Below are 25,215 nucleotides of genomic sequence, written 5' to 3'. Positions count from 1 at the left end.
ATTTCCTGTGATCGAAATATTTAATGAATTCTATGTTTTATATTCTGTATTAAAATGTTCTGTGCTGCAAACAACACTTTCTATTACAAAGAAGATAACACATTTCCAATAGAATGTACTGTGCCGCGCACAACACTATCTATAACACATTTTCATAGAATGTACTGTGCCCCGCACAACACTATCTATAACACATTTTCATAGAATGTACTGTGCCACGCACAACACTAGAATGTACTGTGCCGCGCATAACACTATCTATACAAAATACATTGTGTGGAAAGTGTTAGGCACCGCTCAAAACATTATGATACAGAATAAACATAGAATTTATCAAAAAATTTCAAACACAAGAAACTTTGCAAATTCCATAGTTAAAAATAATTCCAAGTTCAAATAATAGCCTATTTAATGCTAAATAAGTTAGTTATTTTCATAAACGAGCATAGTATTCTCCAAAGTAAGCCCATATTGGACATTTTGTCAGCATCTGATTATTTTGTGCAATGTTCCGACCTAAAAGCTTTTAGAAACAACTTGGCTGCCGCCTACGATCTATAATATGTTGGAACCAAAATATTCCAATTTTGATATGGAATTCATCTATACAAAAAAAAATTCGGATTGTAGATCGTAGATGGCAGCCAAATATAATTATGAATAAAACAAAAATATTTTTGTATTAATAGTCTTATCTCAAGTATTTCTTTGTTACATTTGTAATTTTTTGGCTCGATTTAAAAAACCACAAAAATTTAGGGCCAATATTAACCATTCGTGAACCTTGGTACTGAGTTATTATCAAACCCTTGTTTAAAACTTTGTTCTTTAATACATGTAGTACATTTTAGTGATTATGTGATCAACTTCAATGGAAAATCTGAAATAAATATAGCCTGTTGAAAAATGTCACAACCGAACAACAACAGGATTAGAAAATGAAACAATTTGTGTGTTGACTCTTAAGTACAGGTCCGTGTAAGAATCAGGCAAATCAAATAAAAACTGATAAGTCCATATACACGGAATATGGTGAAATTTTGTGAACTTTGTAATCCATTATTAAAAGTGACAAAACCATAGTATTACGTGGATGTATGCCATATTTGTCTAGAAAAAATAAATTGAATGCATTCGCCGTCCGCATATACAACAGTGTAATGCATTGAAAGTAGGTCAACTTCGATATTGATTTTCTGTAAACAGCAGATGCCTAGCACACAATTTTTTTTATATTTGAAATCATTTGATACATATCTTCTCTTTCAATGAATAAAAAGTTTGGAAATTTTTATTTAAAAAATGTTATTCACTAAAGTAAAATCATCGAAACGCGTCATTTACCGTATTGTTTATCTCCCTTGCTTGGTTACCTCTTTTAAAAAAAGGCGCGTAGTCTGCACAACAACAATAACAAATGGCAGACGAGTTGGTCCCGCCGGACATAAAGGGCAGTATAAGTCTGTTTTAACCCATTCATGTGGGGTTTAATCCTGTATGTAGTCAAGATAAAAGTTTACGAAAGCTCGCTGAATGTAATAAAGACATAACGCCGCGGCATTGACAGATCTCAGACTGCGTGGAGGTTGCCAGACTACATGATCCAGCCGTGGACAATGCCAATAAAAGATAGTTTATTATGATAGCACTGCGATGTGGTATTTTCAGGTAAATCAATATGCTGCCTCTGTCCCCACACTCTGTTTGCACAATAAGTAACAGTGGCAGATCCAGCCATTTGCAAAAGGGGGGTTCCCAACCCAGGACAAGGCGGGTTCCAACTATATGTCCCCATTCAAATGCATTGATTGTTTAAAAAAAAGGGGGGTTCCAACCCCCGGAACCCTCCCCCTGGATCTGCCACTGAGTAATACCATTAATACCAACAAAGATAGAACAAGTGATAACACCCATGATACACATTACATCATGCCCTTGTGCCTGGTATATTTTGTTATTTTTCCAGTTCCACCGTACTACAAATGTAACTACAGTCAAAGGGTTTCTTAACTGTAGTCTTATTGCTAAATAGGCAGCGCACCCATCCATCAAGCTGTTAAGGGAGCTACCGTTTAATTGTTTTAGGGGGGGGTAGGATAAAAAATATTGCCTTGCATTTTTTTTTAGTTGTAATCTCTGTCTTGCATTTTTTCCCCCACTCTATCATCGACATGTCTATTAGGTCTTGCCAATATTAATTGGGTTATCCTTTTTTTACTTAAATTGTCATCCTGCCTTTATTTTTGCCATTTTTTTTGATAATCAAAACTCCTGCCCTGCCTTTTTCAAAGTATGATGCAGAATATGGAAAATATCACAGTCAGTATTTCAGGGCCATTTATACTATGCAGTAAATATTTTGCTCATTGCTAACCGTCCTTTACCTATTCAGTGATTTTCCTAGAGTTTAGGTGAAGGGGCCCATGCAATTGGGAATAAAGTTCGTGAAATGTTGCAATTGGCTTTGAGGAAACCATTTAATTTGGTTATTCGAAGGGCACACTGCACATTGTTACATCAGCCTGTGCAACATTCAAAGGGGGTCTATGGTAAGGCCCCCCCCCCCCATTTTTTTAAAAATTAGGTACACAATCCTGGATTCTGAGATCCATATGTTTATATACCTTGCCGACTCTAAATAAAACTTATTTATTTTATTTATCCCTGACCTATAATTAACCTCTAAGAGATTTGCTCTCTTGTGGAAAATTTCATACATGTAACTCTCAGTAGTCTGTGAGTTTTGGACTCGTGAAAATTTGAAAAGTCTGTAATGAGAACCCTGAGTTACTTCATTTGCAATCATACCACATATAGATATAGGAAGATGTGGTGTGAGTGCCAATGAGACAACTCTCCATCCAAATAACAGTTTTAAAAAGTAAACCATTATAGGTCAATATACGGCCTTCAACACAGAGCCTTGGCTCACACCGAACAACAAGCTATAGAGGACCCCAAAATTACTAGTGTAAAACCATTCAAACAGGAAAACCAAAATATGCTTATTTGTAAAACATGTATAAGGTTGTTCTGAGTTTGAGACTGTTTAGCAATTTTTTTATGTATAAAGCATGATCAATTGCAACTTTATATAATTTTTCATTGTGTACTTACATTTACATGTATCACACTGACTATAAAAAAACAAAAAAATCATTGATTTATAAAGATTCTAATGAAATAGATTCTTATGAAATGAATATGTATAAATTTACATGTAGTCTTTTATTTGGAATGAATTCAGTATCAAAATCTATAAAAATTATCTTGTGCATTTCTTTTTCAGCATAGAATTTTCACCCATGTTTTAAAATCTGTGAAACAGGATTGGTTTTGTGTGGCTTCACTTCTTGAGAATTTTATAATGACTAGAAAGATCAACTTCCTTAAAGTAAGAAGTTAGATCTTCTATCAGATAATGCAGCATGCTACATCAACATGTACCACTGTGGACATATCTGGTTATGCTTACAAGAAATAAGTGAAAGAACAGGTAACATACAATATATATTACAATAAAAATTGGATAGGACATCCGGGGCTTGATTGCTAAGGCGGTTTTATGTCACGGCTCCCACAAAAAGTATGATTTAATGTGTATCAGATGTGGTTTGATAACTAATTTTTAATCAGACGAAGTTGTAATAGAAGTTGGAAACTTTTACAGTCGTAAGATGTCAAATTCAGCAAATAATACAAATACTACAATTGAAAATTCAGAGGTAAACCAAACCAATGACAAAAACAATATGGCGGACACCATCGAGACTTACTCTTCTATATTGCAAAAACAAAACACAAAAAACAATTATGATGTTGAGGATGTAAAACCAGTTTTCATATTAGAAACTGACTTGTTTGGCAACACTAAACCAAGCAGAGACCAGTTTCTAACACACATAGAACTGTACAAAACCATTGACGCTACAATATGCCCAGCCAGTCATCTCAAAGGGTTGCAGCGTGTTCGAGGTTTGTGGAGAATCTATTTTGATTCTGATATCGATAGAGAATCCCTCATTACGTCTGGCATAACAATTCGGAATAAATATATCCAGGTTTACAGTAGAAACCCAAGGATAATTGTTAATGAAAGACCAACTTACCTGAAAGTACGTGTAAAAAATGTGCCCTGTTCCGCTGAGGACGGACAGATTGAACGAAGCTTAGAATACCACGGATGCGAGGTTATTAAAATGTACAGAGAACGATTGCGAGTAGATGGCCTGTTATCAAATTGCCAAACTGGAGACAGAATCGCAATGGTAGCTCCTTTAAGTAAAGCTTTACCGAGATCTGTCCTTATTGGTAAATACAGAGCAACAGTTATTCACCAAGGACAAGAAAATCACAATCAAGCTGAAATCTCATGCAATAAATGCCTAAACAAAGGTCACAAATTTTCGCAGTGTCCAAATGACTGGGTTTGTCTTCATTGTAACAAACAAGGACACAGACAAGCAGAGTGTAATTCGCATCTAAGTGAAAGTGACGACACAGAAGACGACAATTCAGATGAGGATAAGTCAGAAACAGAAGACTCAGTGCAGACATCACAATCAATACTGCAACCAATCCCCAATGACAGTCAAACAGTATCAGCTATAGCTCCACTCAGTAATGATCAAACAGACACTTCTACCAACAAAAGTGCAGACAACGACAATACATACATGAACAATCATGACTCAGGATTGGAAGCTATAAACACCAACACTCCAATAGATGGTTCGCACAAAAAAAAGAAGAAAAAAAAACTGACTAATAATCAAAAGAAAACACTAGGAGATATAAGCCAATATTTCCAAGGAACGAACCAAACTCCAAGAAATAAAACCGATAAGAGAAATGCAACAACCCCAACAGAAGAGTATCAAGAACGTACAGGTCCTGCACAAAAGACATTTAAACCGTAGGGCCAGTACGATATGTAAATCCATTACAATGCAATTGTTAAATAATTAAAACACTACAATGCTCAAATATAAATATATGTACATAGAATTTATTATTTTTATTTTATTAATTAAAAAAAAACAAAAAAATGATTGTGATGCAATGCAAGATTGCATACTTTCAAAAGATTATGACTATTTGAATGTCAAATATATGTTTATCATAAAAAATGTTTATGTTTCAAACAATCACCTGTTAGTATGGTACGCTATAAATAGAACATTAGAATTTGAATGTATCTTTGGTAAAAACCACATCATTGATATTGAAATTGCAAGAAATACACATATCTATATCCAACATTTTTTTCTCCATGTGAAAAAAAATCCATCAGTCATTTATGCCACGTTTATAATCCAGAGTGGTAATATTCTTCACACTTGTTTTCAATGTATAGAAAAGGAAAATCCTAATCTATTTTTAGAACATGTCACTAAATGTATAGCCATCCACGTTTTTTTAACATTCACAGGTAAATCCAATAATGATATATTTCTATTCTGGCTAATATTTGGAATATGGTATATCACAAAACCATCACTGAAATTGTTTAACTTTTCTTTTAATAACATCTGGTGTTCAGACATACCACTTCAATTTGCTAATCAGAATCTGGGTCAGTGTCTGAGTAATGTCAAGGCCATATGCGGTCTGAAAATAGACAATGAAATAAAAAGTAAACAATGTAGTTATCATACTATAAATGTTAAAATGATTATTTGCAATATTATTGTAAGCACTATTGGCAATGTTATGTACAATGTGTATATTAATATTAATACTAGCTGTATATACCATGTTGTAAACAAATTATGGTTATATTATATATAAGAAACTTTACTTTTTTTAACTAGAAATCTATGGTAAACAATGAGTGAAACAATACATATATGTTCATTAAACTGCCAAGGTCTTGGTTCAAAAGATAAAAGACAAAGGCTTCATATGTGGATGAAGTATCAGAATTGTAATATTTTATTTGTACAAGAGAGTCATTTTACTTCTACTTTAGAGGAAAAATTTAAAAATGAATTCAAAGGTGATACATACCACAGTTATGGAAATTCTCAATCAAGAGGGGTATCTATTTTTATAAGTGATCACACTGATTATCAATTAATTGATAAATTTCAAGATGAGGAGGGGCGCATAATTTTGATTAACATAGAAATTTCAGAAAGTATATATACTCTAGTTAATATTTATGCACCAAATCTACCTAAAAATAGGAATGTTTTCTTCAAAAAAGTAAATGACATGATACAGAAAAACAGTTTAGGTATGGTCATAGTAGGGGGAGATATGAATGATACATTATCTAATATTGACAACAAAAAAAACAACAGAAATAATAAAAGAAAACAAAAACCAGTCAACAGTTTAAAGGGGTTAATCAAAACACACAAACTGATAGATATTTGGAGAGACATACATAGAAATAATATACAATTTACATGGAGACGGAAAAATAAGATAAACGAAGCTTCACGCATAGACTACTTTCTTGTTTGTCCAGAAATAAGGTCACATATTTATTCAACAGATATAAGACCTGCACTTATTTCACATACAGATCACCAAGCTATATCTTTAAAGGTAAAAGGGAGATCACAATCAAAAGGGAAAGGTTATTTTAAAATTAATAACAGTATCTTAGATAATACAGAGTATAAAAATATAATAAAAGGCCTTATCATGAAATATAAAAATAAAACAAAACTTACTGATAAAATAGGCCATCAATGGGATCTGTTCAAAATTGAAGTTCGAGAACATACTGTTGCATACTGTAAAAGAAATGCAAATAAAAATAAAAGTGAAATACATATATTGGAAAATAAGATAAAAAAATTAAATGAAAATATAAACAGAAACTGTAAAGATGATGTTATTAAACATTATCAAGAAGAATTAACTTATAATGAATGTAAACTAAGAAAAATTTATGAAATAAAAAGTAAAGGAGCTCAAATAAGGTCAAGGATTAAATGGGTAGAAGAAGGAGAGAAAAATACTAAATTTTTTTTGGGACTAGAAAAAGCTAGACAGACCAGAAAGACTATAACTGCTTTAAAAGATGAAAAAGGAGATATACATACAGAGTCTTCTAAAATTTTACAAATAGAAAAAGAATTCTATCAAAATATTTATAATAGCACATGTCCAAATGTAAAATCCATAGATAAATATATTAATGATATAAATATTGATCATAAATTAAATAAACAAGAGAGTGAGATAATGGAAGGTACGTTAACCATTGAAGAATGTACTAGTTCGTTATTCAAGATGAAACTTAATAAATCACCTGGAATTGATGGACTTAGTGTTCAGTTCTATAGGACTTTTTGGAATGATTTAAAAGAATTTGCTGTATCTACATTTAATTATTCATATAAAAAAGGGGAGTTAACAAGTTCTCAAAAACTAGGAGTTATTTCTCTAATACATAAAAAGAATGATCCACTTTGCTTAAATAATTATAGACCCATAACTTTATTAAATATTGATACAAAATTAATTGCATATTCATTGGCTCAACGCATTAAAAATATACTTCCAAATATTATACATAAGGATCAAAATGGGTATGTTAAAAATAGATATATAGGTTATAATATTAGACAAATCCAAGATATAATTGATTATGCAGAAAGATTTAACATAGAGGGGGCACTACTTTTTTTAGATTTCTCTAAAGCATTTGACTCTTTAGAATGGGATTTTATGTTTTCAGCTTTAAAAAAATTTGGATTCCAAAACTCTATGCTTAAATGGATTAAAACTTTATATACAGATATAAAAAGCTCAGTAATAAATAATGGATGGATATCTGAACCCATAAACATTCAACGCGGTATACGACAAGGGTGTCCGTGCAGTGCATTAATTTTTGTTATTGCAGTAGAGATATTAGCCTGTAACATAAGGCAAGACCATAACATTAAAGGCTTTGAAATTAAGATAGATGGGAAAACACATTCATTAAAAGTCAGCCAACTTGCAGACGATACAACACTTTTTCTAAAATCACAAAAAGACATTTCAAAAGTTTTAAATATGATTGAAATCTTTGGCACATTATCAGGACTTAAATTAAACAGATCAAAAACAGAAGGCATATGGTTAGGAAAACACAAACATTGTAAAGAAAAATATGAAAACATTAACTTTACAAACAAACCAGTAAAATGTTTAGGAGTTTTTTTTGGTTGTAATAAAAATGATTGTCAAAAGCTCAATGCTGAAAAACAATTAGAAAAATCTGAGAAGATAATTAAAAACTGGGAGAAAAGAAATCTAACCTTATTGGGAAAAATAACAGTTATTAAATCACTGATTCTACCCAATATTACTTTTTTAGCATCTGTTTCTCACATAGAAAAAGAATATATTGATAAATTTAAAAAAATTGTATTTCAATTCTTATGGAAAAGCAAAACAGAAAAAGTTAAACGTAATGTATTAAGCTATGAATTGCTAGATGGTGGTTTAAAAATGATTGACATAGATAAATACATAGAATCTTTAAAAATTGGGTGGATTAAAAGATTAATATATGGAGATTTTGCCAACTGGAAAGTAATACCATTATTTTATTTTAATAAATTTGGCAAGAATTTCCTTATCTTTCATATGAACATTGATGGTATTAACTCAATTCCTGGTTTAAATAAGCTGCCAGAATTTTATTTGAATATATTAAAAGCATGGGTAAAAAACAAAAAAATAGAGCAACCAGAAAACTTTAGAACTATTCGACAACAAGTAATCTGGGGAAATCAATTTATCAAGATTAAAAAAAAAAGCCTTATATTTCAAAACTGGATAAATAGCAAAATCATATATGTAAATGACATTATAGATGAAAATGGTAACATATCAGAGAAATATATTTTACAAAAACTCAATATTAAATGTAATTGGTTGTCAGAATTTTCTCAATTGAAGAAAGCTTTACCAAAAGAATGGATAAACATTTTAAGACAAGAAAATTCAAAGAAAACTCAAGTAAAAACAGATTATGTTTTATTTATTAAGAGAAATTGTAATTATACAGAAACATTAGACAAGTTAGAAACAAAAAAAATTTATAACACATTCATTCAGAATGAGATTCAAATTCCTGTTGGTTTTAACCGATGGAAAACAGTGTTAAATATTGAGTATATTAAGAGTTCAGTCTGTAATATATTGAAATTTGTTCACCATTATTTGAAAGAAAATAAGTATAAAGTGTTTCGTTGGAAATTGTTACACTTTATTCTACCTTGTAAAACTTTATTAAAACAGTGGAATATCTGCAATACTTCAAATTGTAATTTTTGCAATACCACTGAAGATTATGATCACATGTTTCTGAAATGTCATTTTCTTGATGACTTCTTTAGTAAAATTAAAAATCTTTTTGGAAAACTGAATATTGATAATAATATTCTAACATTGAAAAATCTAGTATTTGGTTATAAAATTAATGATGAACAATATTATGAAATAAATTATTTGATTACATTAATAATGTTTTGTATATATAAAGCTTACTACATGTCTGAACAGAAAACAGAAGCTATAAATGTTTATGCTGTATTCAAAGCAGAATTTATGTATAGTTACAAATTACAGGCAAAATGTAAGACTACACATTGTAATTGTTTCCTAGAAAAAGCTTTCAAATTGTTGAAATAATTTTTTGTTTGTTTGAGAAATATATGATCTAGCAAAAATAAATGAAAGAACTTAATTAAAGATATAAATTTTTTAAAATTACACATCAGGAACTGATGAAGTAATATAAATTTTACTGTTCACCGCCACATGTTAAGATTAATATCGAGGCTATTTATATCAATTTACCGTTACAAAAAGAAGATTTGAAAAAGAAACCAGTCTTACTCTTGATCTTCTTTACACTATTGATAAATTTTGATTTAGACATACCTGTTATAATGCTATATCACATCTGTTTGTTCTATTTTTAAAGTCGCATAAACCGGTGTGACAATTTTGTTTCAAACCAGGAAGTTATTCGATAGAAAAACAATGCACACGTTAACGGAGAAAATATGGAAAGTTTCCGGAAACTATACTCAAAAATCATTTATATTGCTAGATGATATCCAAATAGTATTTTTTCCTATTTATATGTATAGGTAAACAAATAAATCTCGCTGATATTTACTTGTTTATTATTTCATTGCTGATTATTTTATAACTTAGCTGTTAGATTATAATACTAATGTTGATTTAATATATTGATGCTTACCAGAAAACAACCCTGGATTTCTGGTATTAACAAACAGGGACTCTTCACTGGTATGCTGGACTGGTGAGGTATATTGTTAACAGCAGAAAGTGCAATTTGTTGTTGAATAAAAATTAAAAAAAAACAATAAAAATTGGGCTAAGTAAATATAAGATAAAAGCAGAAGATAACAATATCAGAATTAGGGACGACATCAAAATTTCAATGTAGGATAAAAAACCTAATTTATATATATATATATATATTTTTGACTAACCCCCTTACTCTCCTCTTAACTTAATTTGGGAAAAAATGATTGACCACAGGAAAGTATAAAATCATTTCAATTAAAGAAATGTTTACCCCCACCCCAAACTATTTGAATTAAGTTTATTATCCTTCATTGATTTTTTTTTATGTATTCCCTAAGTGACAGTAGTTTAATGTTTATCTTACAGCTAATTTCTTTATGCTTGTAGGGTAAAATTTTGATTTTGAAACGTTAACCCAAGCTTTGTAATTAAGACTGACATCTTCATACAATAAATATAGGCAAACTTAAACCTGTAAATATAATGGTTAAAAGCAATTGGATGTTATCTAAATTACTATTGCACAGTATACGAACAAAGTAAGAAAGTCTTGCTCTACATGCATTAGGAAATTAGCTATAATCTTTATTTTTATTAAAGCACATATGTTTCTTGAGACATTGCTTTGGAAAAAACTACCTAGAGATATCATTTAATTTATATCTATAAAATAATATAATTATAGTTTTGGGAAAACTAAAGTATTAAAATTGTTCACCATGTCAAAAGCTATCTAACAAGTAATTTTCTGATGAATCAGACAACACTTGAAGGGTTATTGCCCTTTTTCTAAAGGAAATTTGGGTGCATTTTGTTATAACCTTGATATTATTCTAGATGTACAAATGTATCTCATAAACTTATTTTATGCCCCCTGCCATAGCGGAGGGGCTGTAAGTTTAACCCTTGTTTATAAAAAAAGAAGATGTCGTATGATTGCCAATAAGAAAACTCTCCACAAGGGACCAGATGACACATAAAAAATCAATTCAAAAGAGAAAACTAACAGCCTGATAAATGAACCAATAATGAAAGAAAAACAAATATGTAACACATAAACAAACAACAACCACTGTATGTCTGTACTCTAACTTTATATACAAAAAAGAAGACGTGGTATGATTGCCAATGAGATAACTCGCCACAAGAGACCAAAATGACACAGAAATTAACAACTATAGATAACTTTTAGTTTGCCTTAACCAAATATTAGTAAACTGTTATACAATGCTTATTACCATTAAACACAATCAAGTTTGAATTTTGGGGGCGTCACTTTAGCCGTTCTAAAGTTATGCCCCTTTACAAATGGTAAAATTGCAAAATTTTTAGTTTTCTTCCTCTTTCTGTAGTTTGCCTTAATCTAATGTAACAAAACTTATACACAATACTTTTTAGTTATTTTGTGGGCCAGCTGAGGGACGCCTCCGGGTGCGGGAATTTCTCGCTACATTGAAGACCTGTTGGTGACCCTCTGCTGTTGTTTTTTATTTGGTCGGGTTGTTGTCTCTTTGACACATTCCCCATTTCCATTCTCAATTTTATATTTAAATTGCAGAGTAATGAATATCTTATATTTCATAGGGATCAATATTCAGGGATATTGCTACTCTGAGGCCCATGTAGGGAAGTCATACTATGATTCAAAGATGGCAAATATGCGCAAAAAGATGAAAAGTTGGGTTGCAAGTGGAAAAAAAACATTGTAACAGCAGCTGATATGAAAACTGCCCTTGACTCTAGAACAGGTAAACTAACAAATTGTACATTGTTCAAACAATAAACATAATTACAACACAAACCCACTGCGAACTAAATGTGCCCTGTTAAAATAAGCAAATCTGGTTCTGTACACAGTTTCAGAGACAGTCTGACTCTGATTCTTAGAAGAAAATTTCATTTCACAAATAAATCTGTTAGACTTGAGTCACAGGCTGAGGCTCACATACACATCAGGGGCGGATCCAGCCATTTTAAAAAGGGGGGGGGGGGGGGGGTTCCCAACCCAGGACAAAAGGGGGGGGTGGTTTTTCCAACTATATGTCCCCATTCAAATGCATTATTCGGTCAAAAAAAGGAGGGTTCCAACCCGAGACCCCCCCGGGATCCGCCAATGCACATGTAACATCACCCATATCAAACAGAAAAAATTAAAGCATTGGTTAAAATGATCCATTGCATGTTGTTTGAAGCCCATGTGTGATATTATATTAACATAATTTTTCTGGTCTGTGTATCCATCTTCTTGACTGTTTGTCTGTCTGTTCCTTATTATACCCCCACACAACAAAGTTGCGTAGGGTATAATGTATTTGATCCGACTGTCAGTCCGGAGTTATGCATATGGACAGGAAATTATGATTTTCTAGTCTTCTAGGAGTTATGCCCCTTTGAAATTATTTGCAGTAATGTACTACTTTAACAGTTTGTCATCGCAACTCCTCTGAAACCACACAACAGAATTTTATGTTACTTATAGATAATAAGGACATACTATGTAGATGTGCATATCAACAGGAAATTAAGATTCGATTTTTTTTCTAGGAATTACGCTCCTTTGAACTTATTTGCTTTAATGTACTTCTGCAAAAGTGTCATTGCAACTCCTCTGAAACTACACAATAGTTTTTACAAAAATCTTCTTTTCTGAAACTACTGGGCCAAATTTAACCAAACATGGCCAAAATCATTATTAGGGTATCTAGTTTAAAAATTGTGTCCGGTGATCTGGCTAACCAACCAAGATGGCCGCCATGGCTAAAAATAGAACATAGGGGTAAAATGCAGTTTTTAGCTTATAACTCACAAACCAAAGCATTTAGAGCAAATCTGACATGGGTTAAAATTGCTTATCAGGTCAAGATCTATCTGCCCTGAAATTTTCAGATGAATCGGACAACCCGTTGTTGGGTTGCCGCCCCTGAATAGGTAATTTTAAGGAAATTTTGCTGTTTTTGGTTATTATCTTGAATATTATTATAGATGTAGATAAACTGTAAACAGCAATAATGTAATGCTTGGGGTAAACAATGTTTTTTTATACTTTCATCATAAATTATATTATGAACACGAGACAAACGAGACATTTCAGTGTGTCCACTCTTGTTTTTGCTTTAGAAAAGATTTGACAGAATCGAAGAACCATTTATATAAATTGAAAACCCAAAATAATCATTCATGGAAGATTTAAGCAAAAAATTTAAGGTGAGCGATTCAGGCTCTTGAGAGCCTCTTGTTTTTTTACTTACACTTATTATATTTCTTTAATGATAATTTGGGGACGTGGGCTATGTGATCGTGCTCGCTAAGGTTGTTTAATTTGGTCAAAGTTAGTTTGATTGAAGTTTCAAGTCACATCAATAGAAGTTTAGTACAAATCAAATTGTATGCCAGATTAGGACCATATCATAAAAATATAATCAACGTTAAAACAGTTTTTTTTCAGGGTAAAGGTTTTGGTCATAGTAAAAACTCAGAATAGTTTTAAATTTAGTGCATAATTTCCTTATAATGTTATCTGTCTCAATATCAAACTTTAAACTGAACCCTTGAAATGATAGTGCAAACAGCACATCATGCACTGCAACTTTTATTTTACTTTTTTAGCTCACATGGCCATAAGGCTTTTCTCATCACTTGGCGTCTGTTTTCATTGTCTGACGAAAATAACTATCATTGGGGTATTAACTTGAAAACTGTGTCCAATGACCCGGCTAACCAACCAAGATGGCCACCATAGGAAAATAGGGGTAAAATGTAAATTTAGGCTTATATCTCTGAAACTAAAGCATTTAGAGCAAATTTGACATAAGCAGAAATGTTCATTAGGCTAAGATATATGCGTCCTTAAATCATTCAGACAAACTTATTAGGTTGCTTCCCCTGAACTAGTAATTTTAAGGAAATTTTGTTGTTTTTGGTTGTTTATTAGCTCACCTGGCCCGAAGGGCCAAGTGAGCTTTTCCCATCCCTTTGCGTCCTTCGTTAACTTTACAAAAATCTTCTCCTTAGAAATTACTGGGCCAAATTAAACCAAACTTGGCCACAATCATCATTGGGGTATCTAGTTTAAAAAATGTGTCCGGTGACCCGGCCAACCAACCAAGATGGCCGCCATGGCTAAAAATATATCGTAGGGGTAAAATGCAGTTTTTGGCTTATAAATCAAAAACCAAAGCATTTAGAGCAAATTAGACATGGGGTGGTAAAATTGTTTATTAGGTCATGATCTATCTGCCCTGAAATTTTCAGATGAATCGGACAACCCGTTGTTGGGTTGCTGCCCCTGAATTGACAATTTTAAGGAAATTTTGCTGTTTTTTGGTTATCTTGAATATTATTAAAGATAGAGATAAACTGTAAACAGCAATCATGTTCAGCAAAGTAAGATTTACAAATAATTCAACATGACTGAAATGGTCAATTTGACCCCCTAAGGAGTTATTGTCCTTTATAGTCAATTTTTAACAATTTTCATAAAATTTGTAAATTTTTACTAACATTTTTCACTGAAACTACTGGGCCAAGTTCATTATAGAGAGAGATAATTGTAAGCAGCAAGAATTTTCAATAAAGTAAGATGTACAAACGCATCACCATCACCAAAACACAATTTTGCCATGAATCCATCTGCTTCATTTGTTTAATATTCACATAGACCAAGGTGAGCAACACAGGCTCTTTAGAGCCTCTAGTTTGAATAATGTTATGGATAGAGATAAACTGTAAACAATAATGTTCAGCAAAGTAAGCTCTACAAATAAGTTAACAGGATCAAAATTGTCAATTGACTTCATAAGGAGTTATTGCCCTTTAAAGTCAAATTTTACAATTTTTTGTAAATTTGTGCAATCTTTTACAAAAGTCTTTCCTGAAACAATTGAGACGAATTTAAATAAACTTGGCCCAAAATAAACATTAGGGTATTTAGTTTTTAAAAATGTGTCCAGTGACCCTGTCTGCCTAAAACATGGCAGACATGGCTAAAAATAGAACATTGTGAAAAATGCAGTTTTTGACTTGTCCATACATGTATCTCTAAAACTAGAGCAAAAGTATAACGGTTGCATTATTCCATCTATCCATTGTAAATAAAAATATCATGTGAGCAACACATGCTTCTTGGAGCCTCTAGTTTAAAATTATTTTCTTTTCTTCAAAATATCATGTTGACCTATGTAGTAATGTACACACATTTAGTTGAAGTTGAAAACATGACCTTCGAATCGGTTTATAATTCCCCTCATTATTATTTCTTTCCACAGGTGTTGCTGGATGTCAAACATCTGAATGTGCTAACGACACCTCATAACACAAACTGATAACACACAAGTTAAAAGGAATAAATGATTTTAATGAGTTGTGAGTTGAAGAAGATGGTATACTACTGAGGAAGGCCTACAACATCGGCAAAGTAAAATTTATTCCTAATAAATCCATAGACCAAATAGGTTTTGGTAAAGGGCAGGAAAATAAAACAGAATAATGTGTGTTAATATCAGGATTTGATTTACCTGTTAATGTAACTGGAAAAATCAAAACACCTAAAACAGTTGGTGCAGTTAATCTCCAGGAAGGACCAGAAATAAAAACAGAAAATGGTGAAGACTCATCCAGATTATCCTCGCATCACTCAGAAAGTTCTGATTAAATGCTGTTCTTTTGCTCAAAAGTTGGCTGTGTCATTAGATTTGCTACCTTAAATGGACTTGAAAACCATCTATTGATAGCTATATATATATAGGAAAGCATTTTTAACAGTTGCAACAGGAAACAACCTGACACCAGTGGGCCAGGTTGTGCAATGAAGTGGTATTTACAACCAAAAAATAAACCAACATCAACAGATGGGACTGAAAATGAATTTTCTACAAGTAATATGAGATGGGCTTTAAAGAAAGACAGGAGAATATAAAGATTTCCTCATTATTTTTTTATAAAAGTATTTGTCACATAGTATTCAAGTACTAAGCAATCACTCTTTTGAATAGAAGGTTAAGATACATATTTGATCAATGAAAACTAATTGCTATTAAAATATATATGTTAAAATAATTTTGCTTGTACCATCATGACCATATAATTATTTAGTTTTTAGAAAATTAAACATTTGAACAACTTATTATCTATCTTTTTTTTTATTCTTTACTTCCATTATCTCCAATTGACTTTCTTCCTTGTAGTAAACATTGAATTTAAGTTCAATATTATCGATATGCAAATAAGGGTGGTTTCACTTTATACATGTAAGTTCACTAGATATGTTCTGTTCTAAAGGGAAAAAATTATGTATGCAAGACCATTGACTCTTGCATATTTACATATTGAGGAAGAAAATGGGGACACTTTTGTGCCACAGACACCTGTTTATTTTTTATTTAACTGCTTGTACCACTGAACAAATATTTTGTAGGAGTACCTGTTTATCACATCTTAAATGAAAAAAATCAATATGGGCGACACAAAACATAGTAATCGTTTGCTAAAATTTCTTCACTAAAGTGCTGTGTGATATTTGGAGCAATATTTTGAGAAAACTATTTGGTTCTAAGAAATCAAATCCTTCATTTATATCAATTCAGACCCCATTGATGCTTGCAAGGTAACAACACAGTTATTGTGGACTTTGGCTCATTACTAATGTAAATCATAACATTTTCCCCCTTGGAAATAGTTCAAGCGACCCTCCTCCCCAATCATACACAAACAAGCTATATATTGTTCCACTCAAAATGAAAAATATTAACCCTTTAAACCCTGGTATATCATATGTATAGGAATTGGCATGACATAAGTGAATATTTCACCTAAATTTGATCAACATGGGGCGTAAAAATCATAAATAATAAAACAAAAACCTGAAAAATTGACGATTTTGATGGTGCTGCCACCTACAACAGCGAAATATTTCCGAACTTTTTTTTGTTTCGATTTATTCTATAGGGCTTCTACTAAAAGGGAATATATAATAAAAGTGTGTATACTGTTGCTGTTTCTTAAAAAAATAAAATGAAATTAGATGAAATTTGCATTTTTCTAAAATTCATTTTGATCACATTTCCATGGTTACGGTTGCTAGGGAAGAAAATATTTGAAATCAATTTGAAATCTGTTTTCATATCACTATACATATGAACTCTATATAAAGTATATACTAGCAACAAAAATTATATTATTAAAGCAAGATAAATTACTTTAAAAACGTGCCTTTTTGTAGTTTTCCTTGCTCATTTTTAGGGGCCATCAAGGGGGAATTTGAAAATGAATATTTTGAACACAAAAATTATTTTTTTTTAAAAAGAATTTCATATTCAAGTTCTAATTATGTAAATCCATATCTAGAATATGAAATTTGATCAATTTGCCAACATGGACTTATCACTGTTTGCCTGATTCTTACATGGACCTGTACTTAATGTATAATTAAGGTGTAAAAGGCTTACACAATTGATTAAAATGTATAGTTTCTATTTATAGATGATGTGTTAGAAAGAATGATGGATGATAGATCAAGTTCAGAGGTGAAGTCATTAGTAGGTCACAGTGGCCCAGTTTATGCTACAGATATTAGTCATGACAAAAAATTTCTTATTTCATCTTCAGAGGATGGAAGTGGTAAGTTTACAAACAGAATTTGGTAAAAAATATTTTTTTTATGCCCCAGAGGATAGGATATTAAGATTTACCCTTGTCTTTAGATATGTCCTTGGTTTCTGTTCTTCAACATCAGTTTGTGTAAACCAGATGATATCAAACTTATACACAATGCTAATTACCACAAAATTCAGATCAAATTCAAATTTAGGTGGCAAGACTACTTCTGTTCAGGAGTTATGCCCGTTTATAATGTTTTATGTAAATGGGGGGATCATCTTTGTCCAACGGAAACATTCTCCATTTATTTTAATCAATTGATTTATTGTTTGGTTTTAACTGTCACTTTTTACACTTGCTATTTCATAAGGCCAAATAAAAAAGAATGTGTGGTTCCAGTTACATCTGAAAAAAAGTTAGGGTAGGTAGGTAGGGATTTTTTTTTTATTTTATGTTTTTTTTTACATTGAGTCTATGGGAGCAACATTCTGACTTTAACAGTGCTTACTAAAAAATTACAATAAAATCTTTAGGGTAGGCTATTTTTTAGGCGAAAAAGAAGGAAAGGTAGGGTAACTGGAACCACACATATATTTTTATTTGGCATAAAGGTCAGATTTTAAAAATGGACCAAGCTGAATGAAAACTAATTATCTGGTAACAAATAATCCTAGTTAGCTATATACATTGTAATTGACAAGTTCAGGATTCCCCTCACAACTGCAGTGTTTTTGTTGTTCCACAAAAAAAGGAGACTATTATTTTTGTGAATGTCCTTCATGGTTTGTATTATATTTATGCTATTAAACCCTTAAGTTCTTGGTTCACCTAACAGATCTAGACAAATGCAGAAAGATAAGTTCACTACAAATAATAAATAATGAACAAAACAAGATCTAGACAAAATCCAGAAAGATGAATTCCCCTCATATAATAAATAATGACCAAAACACTATATTTTACAGTACGATTATGGAGTTTACAGACATGGAGTAACCTAGTGTGTTACAAAGGTCACCAGTACCCAGTGTGGGATGCTAAATTCAGGTAAAATACTTTCAAGTGGAAAATTCTTGTAAGATTTTCATCCGCTTATTTCATAATTAAAATAAATCGTGAATATATTCAGTTGTGTAAAGTTGTTAGTTAATGAACATTAGAATCAATGACAAGGAAATCTGAAAGTATTACCTGGCGGTCAGGTTTAGCCAGCATGCACTAGAAATGTGCAATTTTACAGCATGGAAAATAAAACACTTTTCGTTAGTTACTGAACTGTTTGAAGTCCAAAAGAAATTTGTTTAAAGGAAAAAACTTATGATTAGTCAATGGTATTTATTATGCAGTTGTATTAGCATTGGCACATCTTATTTCCATGGAGATTGTTCAGTCATGTACCTTCAGTCATGGTTCATCCACTTTGATATTTGCATAAGACATGTTGAAGTATTGTTTTTTTTTATTTCAACATTTGCATTATCAAAATTACAAAAAAGCCGAACATATCTCTGTGTTAACAGTTTATTTGAATTTTTCATTCTTTATATACAGCCCTCATGGTCATTATTTTGTATCCTGTGGCCATGATAGAACAGCCAGATTGTGGTCAACAGATCATTACCAGCCACTCAGGATATATGCTGGTCATCTATCAGATGTTGATGTGAGTATAACATGAGAGCAAAGGTTGAGGTTGATGTTTCATATATATGTTTTATTGAATTGCAATCTTTAAATTAATTTTAAATGAATTTGTTATGAAAAGAGAGACTGATTTTGGATTTGTTAGATGAAGTATTGTTTCACTAGGCTCCTTCTATTAAATTTGTTGAGTGGTGGTAAAATTAGATAGGTAGTCTTGAACAGTTATAACAATTACCATAAGAAATAATCATTATAATTAACTAGAATTTATTCAGGGCATGGTAAAATAAAAAGGATATGTTTCCATAACATTTATTTATGTAACAACCTTAAAAGACCAGTTAAGGTGGTACCTAACACTACAGGGAGATAACTCTGTAAAATCAGCTACACATTTTAATTACGTTGTGTTGTTAAGGGATATTAAGCTTCTCAATTATCAAAATTAGTGTTTGTTAAACTGCTATATAACCAGTGTAATATTCTGATAAATTGGTTGGTTCAATTTTTTTGAAATTTTTATATTTTTGCCAAAGGGTCAAAGTAAATACGTTGTCAAAATTTTATGAAAATTAAACGAGCCAAATTAATTTTAGTGAAAGTGTTGGGTACCACCTTAAATGGTGCTCTTAATGCATAATTGAAAAAAAATTTAAGGCTACACTTATTTGTAATGAATATTTATTTGTAATTATTTGGTTTTTCAAACTTTTAAGTTCAAAGTTGTTATAAAATATGTATTCTTAAAAAATAGATAAGAAAAAGACCTAGTTGATTTCTTGTTTAGGTGTTTTTTCCTTACAAATTGATTTTTGATCTAACTTTTCTATTTTAAGTGTGTAGAGTTTCACCCAAACAGTAACTACATTGTAACAGGCTCCAGTGATCGTGTGGTTAGAATGTGGGACAATCAATCCGGGAACTGTGTCAGAACTTTCACAGGACACAAGGTATAATTACAGTATATAAACTTATCATAGATTACAGTCTTAAAATTTTGTTCACTAGATGCATGTTTGGTCTACAAAAGACTCATCAGTGATGCTCTTGAGTCACAAATGCTTAAATGCAAAACAACGTACAAAGTTGAAGAAAAAAGTAAACTAACAAAAATACTGAACTCCGAGAAAAGTTTGAAAGGGAAAGTCCCTAATCAAATGCTCAAAAACATCAAATGAATGGAGAACAACTGTCATATATTACTTACAAGGTACAGTCATTTCCTTATATGTAAAATGGCAAATTCAACCTGGTTTTATAGCTAGCTAAATCTCTCACTTGTATGACAGTTACATAACATTTCAATATATTGACAAGGATGTATGAAAAAATGTGAAGAGACAGCAAAAACTGTTGATAAATTCTCTTGTTGATAAATATGAAGATGGTGTTTCTGAGCAATAAAGAACAGATGATATGAAGTATTCCACATCCAATCTTCCATGCTGTCATTACTGAAGTTTATTTTTTGTTTATTGTAGGGACCAATTCACAAGATGTGCTTTTCTCCTGATGGTAGATTTATAGCCACAGGTGGTAAGTTATAGATGTTTACAGTTATTACCTTTTTGTCGAGTCTGCAACAAGTATATCTAGAGTGACATACAGATTCTAGATTCTGTCATGGTAGTTTCAACATTAAGGTTCATAATCCAGAATTTTCAAAAAAGCTTGATAGAGGTGAGTTGTAAATGTGTTACCACTTTTTGATTTGTCAGAAATACTTTTAATTTCAAATAAGGTATATCTAAACATGACAATTCTTACATTCTTGTTCAATTAGTAATAATTTAGTTTTGAATGTAACACATCTTCTGATTGGCTGACGTTATTTTGTTATCAGCCCATAGACATAATTTAGTCATGTGACCGTGACGTCATCAACGTTTTTTCATGGTTTTCTACGGTTTGAAATAGAATTTAGAATTAAATTATAAGAAATGTCTGTAATATTTTTTCTGTCTATTTGAAATAACATAAAAAATGTGGTGCACAATGTTAAATAACACGCTACGCGTGTTATTCGGTGTGCACCAAATTTTTTATGTTATTTCTTCATAGACAGAAAAAATATTACAGTCATTCCTTAAATGAACAACCTCCTTTCCTTACCCATGTAGATACTGTAAATTCTGAAATTAATGCCATGTTTTTTTCTAATTGTCAATTATTTAGTAGTGCCTGATTAGGTATGATAAAATTAACATTTTATAATATCAGCAGTGATTTATTTTAAATTATTTTTTGCAAGCACATTTATTCTTCTCTTGCTAGTGTTCAAGGATATGCAAAAATGAATGCATGCATTAATTTCTGAATAAATAAACATTCGCTTCAGTAGAAACAAAAAAAGGCAAAGCAAATGTACCGTAATATATTTTTCAGGTGTAAAAAAAGAAATTATTGTATTGTATTTGTTATATTTTCAGGTGTTGATAAGACGATTTTATTATGGGATATTGCAAGTGGTAATATGTTAGCACAGTTAAAAGGACACACACAGGCTGTGTATTCTCTCATGTTTAGTCGAGAAGGAAGTGTTTTATCGTCAGGAGGTTTGGACAGTTGTGTTAAGATCTGGGACGTCAACAGAGTTCTACAGGAATACGATACAGATTCTGATGCCACCATACCAAGTTCACTTCAGGTGTAAGTATTTCCCTTTTCACAGGACAAATTATAGGTTAAAATACTACATGAATTTTGCTCATTGTGGAAGGCTGAACACTGCCCTGTAGTTGTAAATCTCCTTTGATCCCTGATGGATAGTTTCCTTGTTGGCAATCATAACACATCTTATTTTTATAACTATGAGGAACCATAATTCATTTATTTGATAGTAATTGATCATAATTATAACATGTATAAGGTTAAAGGCTATTATGAATTATAAAAATCGACATATTTTAATGTATAAAAATCAGATGTTGTATGATTGCCAATGAAACTCAGAAGTATTTTGTGTCTAGTTTCACCATAGTTTTAACATGTATAGTAACCCGAATTAAACCACTCAGAAGTTTACTATGTCAAGTTTCTTTTTAATTTGAATAATCTGAATCACACCAGTTGTGTAATTTATGGTGGTATGGATATCTTTCAGCATCTTGAATTGTAAAAAAACATTGAATTTAAGGTCCAGATTGTCAAGTTAGCAAAATTTGATGTAAGAATGCAAATAACTAATGTGAATTTGCATTCAAAAGAACAAAATAAGATCATCACTTATAACACATCGAATTGGAGATAAAGGATACTACAGATACAGTTAAGTCGGCTTCATATCTTGACTTACATCTAGAAATTGACAATGAGGGTCGGTTGAAAACAAAACTTTACGACAAAAGAGATGATTTCAGCTTTCCAATTGTGAACTTTCCATTTCTAAGTAGCAACATTCCAGCAGCACCTGCATACGGGGTATATATCTCCCAATTGATACGATATTCCCGTGCTTGCATTTCCTATCATGATTTTCTTGATAGAGGGTTACTGCTCACAAGGAAGCTATTAAACCAAGAGTTCCAAATGGTGAAGTTGAAATCATCCCTTCGTAAATTTTACGGACGCCATCACGAGTTGGTTGACCGTTATGGAATAACCGTTTCACAAATGATATCAGATATGTCGTAACTACCATCCCCTTCCCTTTCATGAATGTGACCTACCGAATTAGTCTATTTACCGGATTTGTAATCACATAAGCAACACGACGGGTGCCACATGTGGAGCAGGATCTGCCTACCCTTCCGGAGCACCTGAGATCACCCCTAGTTTTTGGTGGGGTTTGTGTTGTTTATTCTTTAGTTTTCTATGTTGTGTCATGTGTACTATTGTATTTTCTGTTTGTCTTTTTCATTTTTAGCCATGGCGTTGTCAGTTTGTTTTAGATTTATGAGTTTGACTGTCCCTTTGGTATCTTTCGTCCCTCTTTTATAAACATGATAAATATAAATAGTCAATTTTGGATGTAACATGTCTTCTGATTGGCTGACACTGTTTTGTCTATCAGCTCCTAGACATAATTTTGTCATATGACTGTGACGTCATCAACAGCCTTTTCGTAATTTACTCCAGGTTAAATTAGAATTAAAAATTAAATTATAAGCTACAGGGAATAAATAGTGTTCACCACATTTTTGTTGTTTCTTCATAGACAGAAAAAAATATTACATTAATTCCTTAAATATTTTACAAGTGTAGATTAATTTTTGCTTGATTTTTAATGTGTTTAAATGGCATTTAAAGGGGAGGTAACTCTGAAATAGTGCATTTTCTGAAGGAATCTGCATGGTATTTGATATTTTTTATTTTATCTGAGAAAAAACGCACGGTCATGACGGTGATCCTATCTTTTCTTTTGATATTCTCAAAGCATTTTCTAAATGCTACCTTCTTGTATTTTATTTTACAATTCTATCATTTAGTTTAGCTTCTTATCACATATTGATATTTTCCTGTATAATCTATACAAAATGTGTCATTTTGTCACAACCTATAGCTTGAGAAAATGCACGGTAACAGCATTTTTATTATATTTTTTATATCTATGTTTTGGCATGGCATAATATGAACAAATTCTATCATTTTCAATTTAGACTCCCATACCACCTTACCCTTTATATCAATTTATATTGTATTTGTTGAAAAGTCTTAATCAGACAGTATATAATTAATAGTTTTACCTTATATATTTACAGGAATGATAATGCTAATTTGTTACTAGGATCCTTTCCAACAAAACAGACATCAGTTTTATGTGTTCACTTTACAAGGAAGAACCTTTTATTAGCAAGTGGACCTGTAGCCATATGACATTAAACTACCATCTTGTTGACTGTAAAATTGAGGACAAGTACATTTTTGTCAGAGGGAAATGTTGCAAAGATTATTGACATGATTTGAAGTTCATGAAAAGTTAAGATCTTTGTGAAAAGAGATGGTATACACTCAGTCAAGTGAGGAACATTGTGCAAAGTATGAGAACCTTTATGAAAAGAAAGAGAAATGTGAAAGAGTCTTTTGAAAACATACTGATATTTATTAGATATTGAATGTAGATCACTAGGTTGAAGAATAAATGCATAATCCATGCCTATCTTACTACTACACATACCATGTATTTGATTACAAACTAATGTTCATTATATTCTTATTTTGGACATCAAGCGAAAGTCATGTGAAAAACCAAAAACTCTGATGTTGTGGTAATTTGACACCTTTTGGGTTCAGTGACTTCTTGTTAAAATATGAGTTTTTTTTGTCAACCCAAATACTCACTTATATTGAGTAACTGGAATATACATTTGGTCTATAGGTTTCTTGCACCATCCGCATGTATGTCAGGTAGTGTTCACATGTCTGACCTCAACAACATTGTATGGAGTGGCAATCGAGGTTAGAGTAAAGTCAGTATCTAAGTAAAGTCAGTATCTCATAAACTAAGCTTATTTAGGTCAATTTTACTTAGTGTATAGTTTGATTGTAAAGTGTTCAAGTCTGGCTGGCAGTTTTAATCTGACCTGTACCTCAATTTTATGGTTCATTAGACAATTTTAAGTTCTTGTGGTTTGGTCTGTTTCTCAGATATTTTATTAAGCAATAGGTCAATTATATATTGTGTTTGGAACGATTGTAAGGTTTGCATGTTTGTCCAGCAGAATTCATATGACCTTGACCATATTT

General features: G+C 31.5%; 1 protein-coding gene and 2 long non-coding RNA genes across 3 annotated transcripts in view; 2 read left to right on the top strand and 1 right to left on the bottom strand.

Moving 5' to 3' along the window:
* The window catches only part of LOC143058409 (transcription initiation factor TFIID subunit 5-like), a 43,944-nt gene extending 19,270 nt beyond the window's left edge, over window positions 1-24,674 (top strand). The window contains exons 12-18 of the mRNA XM_076231904.1: window positions 17,770-17,907; window positions 18,852-18,933; window positions 19,438-19,549; window positions 20,367-20,480; window positions 21,012-21,066; window positions 21,960-22,179; window positions 24,231-24,674. Coding sequence (XP_076088019.1) covers window positions 17,770-17,907; window positions 18,852-18,933; window positions 19,438-19,549; window positions 20,367-20,480; window positions 21,012-21,066; window positions 21,960-22,179; window positions 24,231-24,345 — 836 coding nt within the window. The 3' untranslated portion in view covers window positions 24,346-24,674. The remainder of the gene's footprint in view (window positions 1-17,769; window positions 17,908-18,851; window positions 18,934-19,437; window positions 19,550-20,366; window positions 20,481-21,011; window positions 21,067-21,959; window positions 22,180-24,230) is intronic.
* Window positions 1,008-16,519, top strand: LOC143059162 (uncharacterized). Its single transcript, XR_012973407.1, has 4 exons — window positions 1,008-1,668; window positions 3,290-3,496; window positions 11,878-12,041; window positions 15,558-16,519. It is a non-coding gene; the product is annotated as an uncharacterized LOC143059162 (long non-coding RNA).
* Window positions 5,003-10,185, bottom strand: LOC143059849 (uncharacterized). The gene is made up of 3 exons (XR_012973633.1): window positions 9,898-10,185; window positions 6,684-6,746; window positions 5,003-5,610 (listed from the first exon to the last, which is right to left on the bottom strand). It is a non-coding gene; the product is annotated as an uncharacterized LOC143059849 (long non-coding RNA).
* Window positions 24,675-25,215: the final 541 nt, after the last annotated feature.

Source organism: Mytilus galloprovincialis, chromosome 14 (assembly GCF_965363235.1).
Source record: "Mytilus galloprovincialis chromosome 14, xbMytGall1.hap1.1, whole genome shotgun sequence".
Taxonomy (NCBI): Eukaryota; Metazoa; Mollusca; class Bivalvia; order Mytilida; family Mytilidae; genus Mytilus; species Mytilus galloprovincialis.
This window is presented reverse-complemented; position numbering and strand designations above follow the sequence as displayed.